The 10823-nt window shown below is 36.3% G+C and overlaps 1 protein-coding gene across 1 annotated transcript; it reads right to left on the bottom strand.

Annotated features, from left to right (window-relative positions):
* Window positions 1-4590: 4590 nt before the first annotated feature.
* On the bottom strand, window positions 4591-9782 carry LOC146157204 (uncharacterized). Its single transcript, XM_083388119.1, has 5 exons — window positions 9650-9782; window positions 8601-8705; window positions 8043-8243; window positions 6427-6680; window positions 4591-4788 (listed from the first exon to the last, which is right to left on the bottom strand). Exons 1-5 carry the CDS (start codon window positions 9708-9710, stop codon window positions 4591-4593), a joined length of 819 nt encoding a protein of 272 aa, XP_083244245.1. The 5' UTR covers window positions 9711-9782.
* Between the last annotated feature and the right edge of the window lie 1041 nt (window positions 9783-10823).

Raw genomic sequence — 10823 nt, 5'->3', positions numbered from 1 at the left:
GCTATACACACTTATATAGTCTTTTGCTTATTCATTTTATTTGCATGGAAACAAATCGACATATACATTAACAGTTTGATCAGCCAGAGTTGTTTCACATCAGTTTTTCTCACTGTTTCGATATTTATACTATATGCTTCTCTTATTCAAGTGGGAGCATCACAGCATATTTTGGTTTACTGTCAAATTGTGCTGTGTTGTTTGACTTTGACGCTGTATTAACGATAAACTCTTACAGGAGAAACAACCAAAGCAAATGGTGGTTTTAAATTATCTTCCCGAACTGTAAAAAGTGCGTTACGTTGTTGAGTGGAACACAAAGGCATCATTTCAGTTAAGCATGTTCAAAATTGTTGCTTTGTTAAAAAAGCATGTAAATTAGGGGCAAACTTATCTTGCATTTTAAAATTAATACATTTTAAGACATAATTGGTCCAATAAGGTCATGAAATACTGGGGGGTTAGAAAATTATATAGCTATAGGTAAATGGAATGAAGTAAACCAATACTAAAAAATAAGTTTTTTTATGTTATATCCTTCTTCTTGAAATAGTGACGTTTTTCTTTTTAAGGTATTTTTTATTTTAAGGGACCGCGAACGATTCAAAACATTGCACGCAAAGCGTATGCCTGGTTGATAGCTATTATTGTAAGCAGCTTTACCGAATACAAGTATTATATTTCGATCCAGACCGTTCAGCAGTTTAAAAACGGCAAAATAATTAAATGTGTTTCCGTCTGTTCATTCGTATTGCTTCCTGTTATAGCGATGGCATTAACTGTTTACAGTTCTTCCGCATTAAGCGCACAATATATCCTGTTAGTTAAACCATCAAGACGCATCGTTCGTTATTTGCATTGTGCTGGAATATTTAGTTCAAGACACTCCAAGCCACTTTTAAATTGCTGCATTCACATCTACAGTGTTGCTACTAAGTAATTTTAGAACAACTTAAGTTCAAGTCAAGTCATTTGTAATATAACTTAAGTCCACGCACTTCTTTTGTGATAAATAGCAAATTTATTTCAAGTCAATTCCTTGTCAGTAAAATTGAAACGTAAACTATTGTGAGTTGGTAAACTCGACTTATCATGAGCAATAACTTAAATAAAAGAACAAAACTGATAAATATAGTAGGGTAATATTTTTACGTGGTCATTACAACTTTAGGAATCTAGTTTTTAAATTGCTTAGCATGGGTGTGCAACTTGCAGCCAAAGAGCAAATACGACCGGCTAAGCGCTGAGCAAAAATATTTCGACCGCTACAGGGGTTAGTCTAGTGCCCGCGACCCAAATAATTTGACAAATAGTTTCATGGCCTATTGAAATGAAACATGCTATCGTACAGTCAGTTGTGTGAAGCCTATCACTGCAAACCTACCGAAAATATGGGCACTAATTCGGGCTAGATATCTTGTCACTCACTTGATAATTGCTGCATTACATGGCATGCAAAATGCCGTTGCTATAAAATCAGATCTTTTTTTACTTAAGTGGTAGAAAAATGTTTTCAAAATTTGATTCACAAATTTCTCTTATCGATCAATGCTGTCTAATAAACATTAGGAACATTGACTTAAGGTTATAACACTTCAGATAATGAGAATTTGATCTTTCAGGGTGGCCCACTAACATTTCAAATGCAAAAATGTTGCCATTCGTCATCAAAGTTGGATATACCCGATTAGCGGTATGGTAAACAGGACTACTGAATAATGTTTGAACGATATGACAAGTTACGGCTAGCGTGCTGGATCCGGCCATTTAATCCGATCCAAATTTATGGCCTTCAAACTTCTCTAGATATGTTTTGCGCAACTCTACCTTATAGTTTGTTTTGTTTAATGTTTACTATGAAGTCAGTGAAGCAAAGAAGAATCAAATTATTTTTGTGCATCTTTGCAAACATTAATAAAAAAAACATTTTAAAAAATAACACAATGACAGCGAATAGACCTTACGCGGTCTTCAAAATTGAGCTGCCCATAAAAGTAACAATAAGCGCAAATTTTTATGTTTGGTTAAAGCATTCCGTATAGCTACCAACCAATTTTGTTTGCCTGTTTTAAATATTTCTAATGTGGTTTTATTTTCGATTCGCAATTTATTTCAAAGGTAAGCGATTTCTAAATTTAAATTTGGCCTTTTAAAGTCGCAATTCTCACGTCTCGCGCAACGCCTTTTCCTGAAACTGGCCTTCACGTACAGAATTGCGCACAACGTCTAAGTAATTGTTATTAGCTTTCCCGGGCTAACTGATTTTATAGCGTCAAATATAACGTCGTATTGTGTGTATTTGATATATACCAGCCTGCCTCAACATTTTGTCTTTGTTAATGCAGCCTCTGTTAAAATTATTGCCCACCCTTGAACTATACCTATAGTCAGGGTAACCATCTGCTCAGACCGCAAAATAAACACGCTACTCCAAAAAAATAAGCACGCTACTAAAGATCAGGGACAGATCCAGGACTCTGGGGGGGAAATCCAAGGTTTCAGAAATAACGTTACAAAATAAAATAAAAAATTGAAAAACAGCTATTTTTGTATGCGCAAAACGTAGCTTAATCGCGCGAAGCGCAAAAAAGTGCGTTTTTAGGTTGAAATTGGCAAGTTAACCACCCTTCAATGCAAGCTTTGTCAATTTTTTGCGTCAGAGCGCACCAGTTATTTACCTTTTAAACCGTGGTGCATGGCAGCATGAAACGCCTAATTCTGACCCTGCCTGGTAGTTAAGTTTGTTTCACTTGCCGGAGTTTGGCTTGTAATAAAATTATTCATTGAATGATTTACTGTAATGCATGTAGCAATTTTTTGTAGTAACATTGTGTTTTCCATAGCCTTTGGGCTGATTTAGCATTTTGTCTGTACTGACACAAAAAAGCCAGTCCTCACGTCAAGCCGAAAGTTTAGTACCGCACTTCTACAGGCTACAATGTACTTTTTAGATTTAGAATAAACAATCACAATCCATTGTTATTATGTAATTTAATGCATTACTGTTATAACTTGGGAAATATAAATAAAAAATTGATAAAGAACGCTTTTAGAAACTAAAATAATACAAACTAAGCACACAACTCTAAAATAAGCACGTTTCTTAGAAATAAGCACATTTGCGTTTTCTAAGACACTGCGCCCCAAAATAAGCACAAATCTTAGAAATAAGCACGGTATGGTAACCCTGCCTATAGTCTAATAGACCAGGGTTTTTAAACTTTTTTTAGCACAGAACCCCCCAAAAAAGGTCGAACGAAAATAAATAGGCGAAATTTCACGAATTTTGCAGTATGGCAGCAAATCTACAAACAAGATAAGTAAAAGCATATGTAATTTTGTTTTGTTTTGTGTATCATAGAACTCGCATTAAAATGCCTCAATGTAAACTGTTGTAATAAACGTCATGAAGTGGGTGTTATTCAAAAGACGTGAAATCATTTCGTTTGTTTTATAAAAATATAACAGGAAAACTACAAACCAACAATTTCAATGCAAGTTGTTATTAGTTAAACGTCGGGTTTAAGTTAATTAAACCTTTACATTCCCTTAAAGCAAAGATGATAAAAAACTATTTAATAGTTCACAATTTTAAATTGATATTATAGTAATAAAACCTGAAAAGTTTTTACAAGAATTGTGTGGATTGTAACAATTTTTGTTGAAAAAACTTTTGTAATTTATAAGTTCACTTCATCTTTTACTGAAAAAAACAAAACAAAAACAACGTATGCTCACCGATCTTGTCAGTTTCCCAACAAAAAACAGCCATCAATTGGAACATCTATATTTACACTTGGAAATGCAATATGACAGCAGCTGTTTAAAATTTTGTTGGACTTGCACCGCATCAAGCGATAGCAATTTCGCTTATAATTTCTGTATTGGTTTGTTCGTTCGTTTATCAGAAAATCAAAATCAATTACAGGTGTTTTTCGTAACAATTATTTCGCATGCACATTGCTGGGGATAATAATACCAATAAGCATTCTGATAATAAATCTTCAAACGAAGGCCGAGTAACTCGACATCATCTTGATAAAGACGTTTGGATACTCATTTGTATAATAATCAGTTAATATGTTACTGATATACAAGTGTGCATCGAAACGTCTTTATCAAATATATGTTGATTTATTTACTCGACTTTTTGGATTTGAGATTCACTAAAAAGCTACATTGCAGATCCGTGTATAGTGCAGCCCAGTGTTTCTTAATCAGGTGAATGGTTCACCCCAGGGTGAATAAAAATTTTGCAAGGGTGAACCAACAAAAAAGGGGTGAATAAGGGTGAACCGTCAGAAATAGATGATAGCTTGCGAAACAACCTCATTTTGTGAAGTTATACATAGACGAGATAGTTTTATCATATCGTGAGACAAGGGTGAATGAAATCTGGAGCTAGATGCAAGGGGTGAACAAAACTAAAAAAGTTTAAGAAGCACTGGTGTAGCCTACCTAGGTTGGGTAAGCATTTAATTAGAAAAATTCAGTTAAGATATGAAACGAAATCATGGTTCGACCCCGTTGGAAAACAAATAAAAACGACCAACAGGACGTCGGGGCGCACAGTTTAAGGGACCTCTATTGCTATGGGGCAAGTTTTTTGCACGCTGGGACGGGGTATCTGTTGCCGGCTTTCGGGGTCCAGTAACCCACTTCGTACTCAGGCCTGCCCGGCTTCGTGGCCACTAACAGGGCAGCCTGGTTATTGCTGACCAGCGCATGTTTGGATCGTATGTTCTTGGTGAAGATCGGACCACCAGTAGAGCTGTGGAACTTTCCATTCTATGAACAAAACCGGCAATGATTTAATCAGCAGACACCGGGCAGTTTTAGCCTGGTAATTTGTAATTTTTGTAGAATAAAATACCGAATTTTAAATAAGGAGACCAGTTTAATGTATCGTTGATATTCTTTTGTAATTTTCGCTTCAGCAAACCGTGCGTATAGATTGCCCAAATATTCACGCCTATCAGGGGACTTGCCTGCACGATTTTATAGTTTTATTCAGATGCATGTCTTAAAAGGCGTAAAATGATTTGAAAGTAGCAATTGTCTAAAAAGACAGAATAACTCTTCATCGACAAATTTCTATCGATTTTGTTCTTCAGGTTCCGTGTTTTGCGACAGTCTACCAATATCAAAATACAATTTGTACAATATAAACCAAATGTCGTGGATCTTGTATAGTTTACAATTAAAATCGCAATTAAAGGGTGATTGAGAGTAAGAATTTACGTTACTTTTTATTTTTTTTCATACTTCGATTCGATATCAAATAACATAAATAATAAAGTTAAATAGAAAAAACTTAAATTAAGAACACCAACGTAATGCTTTTTGTGTGTTTAATCCCTAGAAAGCTTATAGTTACCTTTTTATTTTTTTTATTTTTTATTTGTATGCTAAAAATGCTTTATAAATTGGAAAACGTTCAGTTAGATTTCAAACCATGGCTGATCGGTACATATACTTTCCTAATATTAAACCAGGAGCGGGCAATATACTGCCGGCAACGCAAATCATGCGGCCTCAACCTATTTTACAAAATGGGCATAAGGCCATTTCTCATATTTTTGCCATTTTAACTGAGTAAAAGGAAAATATTTTGGCGCTTTGTGCAAATCTTGTTTCTGCATCGACTGGAACATAGTTTAGAGTAGAATCTTTAATTGTGGAAATACCATTGTGTTACATCCCTGGTTAACAGGGATATGGTTTCGTTGTGGTTCTTATACTACTGTAAGATGCTTAAAGTATTCACAGTTTGAACTTCACGGCCCGCAGAGACCTTTTCTGAGTATGGATTTGGTCCGCGACTATAAAAAGTTGCCTACCCATGTATTAAACTGTATACCGATACGACACTACTAGAAAACCGAGATGATCGCCTACCCTTTATTATGGGGCATACCTAAATGTGGGGCTTATAACAGAAGTTCGGCGGTGGGGAAGGGAATTCCCCCTTAGAAGAAAGTTCCAAAGTTTAAAGGGGAAAAGTTTGACCAAATATAGCCCAGTTTAGGTATTTTGCGTGCATATGCATATTGATGCAAGTTATGAAAAGCGCTCAATTAAAAATCTTAATTTTGTAGGTATTTTTTTCAATTGAGAAAAGATATTTACCTAAAGTGTTCAGTTCCTTATTATTACGTCACAGTGCGCTTTCTTTTTGTTATTTACTACCACTCTACATAAGGGTTTTTTGTCAAAATACCATTCAGCAAAGTAGATTACTAATATTTTACTATTAATATAGTGGCTGGACTTTAAAAATAAAGATTTTATGCTCTATTCGCAGTGACAAATTTTAGGGTAACAGGTGCTGTTTGTTTAGGTTGGATTTGAGTTTCGAACAGCGGTTAAAGGGTTCTACTTGATAAAATGTTGAGAACCACTGGTTTAGATAGCAGCATTTCTTACCTGATAGAAGCTAGCAATCCACACGTCGACCCCGTTCAGTGTGATACCATCGGTATAGAGATTCCAAGCGTGCGAGATGTAGTTGTACACCTCGTCGTACATTTGCTGACTCTCCAAGTCGAAGAGCGTTGCGTTATAAAACGCGCAAAGGTCAACCGCCTTTTGCTTGGTGTTAAACATTCCCAATTTAGTCACGGTGAGCGGCAGCCAGTAACACCAGCCCTCGAACACTACCCCATCGCATTCCAGTCGGTCTGTAATGGCAAAGCTGTCTTATCGTACTAATACTTTATTGCAGTGGCTCCCGACATTTTTTAGTTCCCTTTTAAAAAGTTATAAAAAAGTCTTAATTTAATAAACTCTTTATGTCAAACTTATCATGTCAAATTCCACTGTAATCGCAGAACCCATGTATTTTTTGTGGAGTCAACTTCGCATTGGAAACCACGGGGTTAGTGGGTTTTTATTGACATCTAGCCTTGGTGAAAGTACTTTCCCCGCCATTAGAAAGTCGCACAAGGGTTAAGATCAAGGTGTTAAATAATTATAAACAACTATATAAACAAAATAATAAAACCAACAGACATATTTTTATGTATATTGATTTAACCTAAAGCCCACCGTTTTCTGGGGATCACCTATAGCTGTTACCCAAAACACAGCTCATAAATAAGACTTGTCCGGACACTATAACAGTTGTTGTGTTAGGTCAGGCGTCGGCAAAGGGTCGAATCTTGTTCATTACTTAAATGTAAAAATCTAATTATGTAAATTGTAAAAAGCAAAGCTTATTTGTACTTTTATTATGTTTGGGTATTCAGGGATTTTTTCCATGCACCCATTTATCAGTAGAGGTTCTTCCAACTTGTATATCTGGGTACATTTTATTGCGCTTGGCACGATTGCATTACGTCTGTTTAAAAACAATATAAATATCAAGAGTTGCACGGCCCTTTGCGGGTTACAAAATGAAGGGAAAAGTTTTTTATTAGATCTTTTCATTGTCATTAAGAATGACGGGAACGCTTTACTGCCTTATAAGTAGACCCATTTCCAATGGCAAAAATATCCTTTACGTGTGCCCCTGATTAACAGTTGGTATAATAAGATTATTACAAATGCACGCATTAACAAGAATATTCTAAATTAAACGTATTACGGCCGTCGAAACCTTTTTCAATGTGGTATTGGCCTGCGACTAGAAAAAGGTCCCGGTTTAGGTTATTTGCTAAAATCTCAAAACAGCTGCTGGTCTTTTTAAAATTTTAAGTTTACTGAATTCGACCAATTTTAGGTCGCCAAAGCTTTTTAGCGTGCTAGTCATCAAGGCTGCCCAAACAGTTGTCTGTGAACGTTTTTTTTTTGGTTAAAGGCTCAACATCTGACAACGGTTAGGGCATTTCTTGCTGATTGCTTCTGGACATATTTGTTGTGATTTCGGTCATCGTTTACGTGATTCTTTTCGCGTTGCTTTATATTCCATTTGACGTTTGCACATCGAACGTCAGAAAAATGTGCAAGTTTACAAATGCAGCTCAAGAGTGAAATTAAGGCAGGCCTTTGTTGTGTTCTCCCAAACTCGTTTAGTCTAAATATTGTTACGTTAAAACACTTACTTTTAAGTAGGATTTTTACGCGACTGTCCAAGACCTGTGAGCTGACTTGTGGTCCTTGTGGCCCTGGGGGTCCAACGGCGCCTGCTGGTCCGGCGGGCCCGGTAGGACCAGGTGGTCCTTGGGGCCCTGTGGGTCCGAGTACTCCAGCAACACCAGGGGTTCCAATAGGGCCTAATGTCCCACGGATAAATTCCTTCCAAGCTGAAAGTAGTTAAATAGCTATATATTGGAAGAATGGGTGATTTGAATTACTCTTTTTAGAGAACTACGAAATACTATATAGCTTGCAATCAAGTAAATAACAATTCTAGAATGAACTGAACATCAACGTCAAGATTAACATAAGTTGCAATTAAATAGTTTAACTTGCAAAATATTTTAATGGAAAACACTTAATGTAATCCCAACATATTAGACAAAAATTAGAAGTCAAGTCAAGTCATTTGTCAAAAAAAAACTGTAAGTCAAGTCATTTTGGTCAACAGACTTAAGTCAAGTCAAGTCAAGTAAAAACATTGACTTATAGGCACTTAATTCTTTACATTACTGAAATCTCACCAACGGTGCAACTGTCTCCTGAAACAGGCGAGGTGCATTTACACATCAGGTTGTAGCTGGTTCGGTTTTGCTGGCTACCTTGTCCGAACTTGCAATCGGTGGAGCCTGTTAAAGTAAGATATTTAGACGACCGCTGAAACTGATTATAATGTATATCGTAACATCAGCCGGAAACATGGGTTACCGAGTTTATTGCCCTATTTTAGTTTAGGTATTTTGTTGTGGTTGTGGTCTTGAAAAGCGACACTTGGACATAGTTGTTTTTTTTTTTGCAGAGGTAACTTATACTTTGCTATGATTTTATTCCGGGCTGCGGCGTCGAAGTCGTGTCAGAACTCGGGACTCGACGGAGTCGGTTTGTTTTGCTGAAGTCGGACTCGGGATTCGAGTAAGACTACGTAAGACTCCTCGAGTCCTGAATCCGACGTGCGCGTTGAATTTACCAAATTTCGAAACCAATAATGCTGTGACCTGTTAATTGTAAAGTGGAAAAGCATAATGGTGGAGAATTTTCCAACCATGTATTGTTGGGTGATAAATTAATCATTTGACACCCCTGTGAGAAGATTTGTAAATAACAACCTTATTTTAGTTACGTAAAGAGGTGAAACACAGGCTGTAGAATCGGACTTGGACTCGAAACTCGACGAAATCGCACGTTTGTTGAAGTCGGACTTGGGACTCGGGGGTCGGATTCAAGTTAATTTTTTGGTCGGAGTTAGACTAGGGTTTTTTATAACGGACTCCGCAGCTGTTGTAAGCATTTACATTTTAAACCATTACGCAAATGTGAAATTAATTCCTAAAGTAATACAGTTAGGCTACTTTCGCCGAATGGACAGTTATCTTTCTGAATTGGAAAGTTTTTTATCGCACAAAGCGAAAAAAATTGGTCTATATTTATCTTTTACAGAAAATTCCTCACATGAGCTATCTTTTTGGTCGACAAACTTTCTGGTTAATTTAGCAAGACCGAGAAAAAACTGTGAGCTATACTTTTGCAAACGATAGGTATCATGTATTTCGCGTGTACATACCCTATGACTTACCAACAATTGCAAAGCTCGATGAAAGGCCCAGAAGTAGACAACCAATTGGAAGCAGCATCATAACTTTACAAAGCTCTTTTAAAATTAGTTGTAGCTCCTCAGACTTACAGTATAGGTATTTGCGTTCTGTGTATTCTGGAGTTCCAATATGTTTAATGTTGTGTTGAAAAATATCAAAAATAAGTATTTTTGAACGACTTAGGAAAATAAGAAATCATTCTTTTTAATTTTAACAAAACGTTGAAAAACAAAAACAATTATTTCTTTAAATCAGCGATTGTCAGAGTATGTTTTTAATAATGACTTCAACGTTCGACAGCTCTTTGTACAGTATAGTTTGTATGAGGTAACTGATTTGAAAGTTTTAATGTTATAGTAGAGTGACTTAAATAAAGGAAGTTCTAGTTCAGTGGTTCTTAACCTTTGGCAAACTGTCGAACCCCTATGTTATTCTGCAAGCGTTCGTCGAACCCCAAACTTCCGCTTACTATTCATTTCTTCCTCCTAGCAGCTGAAAACTATAAACTTTCATTTATATAGGTTTAATTGGTCAAACTTTCAATTTGTAACGTTACATGTCATCTTGGCACATAAAAGAGATTCGAATTTAGCTTGAAATAACAGCCTTTATGTTTCAGAGGACGTTTTCGCCGAACCCTTAAAACAGCTACGTGGAACCCCAAGGGTTCGACCGAACCCTGGTTAAGAACCACTGTTCTAGTTTATTTAAGTTTAATTTACTGTTTTCGCAAACTAGGAAGGCTAATCTAACCTAATTTGGAAAATCCTCTCTAATTTAAAATCTCATCTTATTTAGTAAAGCTAAAACTAGTCTATAGATGTCGAAGTCTACTCTTTTGATAGACGCTTAGCAATTTAGGCCGGGCAACCTGGCTGTGCAACCTGGGCATGGTTAAAGGAAGTATCTTTTGACGTCATAGCGCATGCGATGATGGATAGTACAACCGAGGTTGAAGCGTGACGTCATTGCATCAGTTTTTTTGTATCAACTGTTTTCTGTTAGCCATAGCTTATCCTTAGCCTATCATTTGATATCTTGTGTACAATAAATAGTTACCCGTGCGGTAAGCAAGTCTTTAAAAAAAAAGTCATTCAAAAAACAGTTTGGTCCATGTCAAGTTGTGCGTAACAAATAGCAAATCAAGTCCACGTC

The sequence above is a fragment of the Ascidiella aspersa genome, chromosome 4 (assembly GCF_963924565.1).
Source record: "Ascidiella aspersa chromosome 4, kaAscAspe10.2, whole genome shotgun sequence".
Classification (NCBI taxonomy): domain Eukaryota; kingdom Metazoa; phylum Chordata; class Ascidiacea; order Phlebobranchia; family Ascidiidae; genus Ascidiella; species Ascidiella aspersa.
The sequence above is the reverse complement of the archived record's forward strand: the minus strand, read 5'-3'. Positions and strand labels throughout refer to the sequence as shown.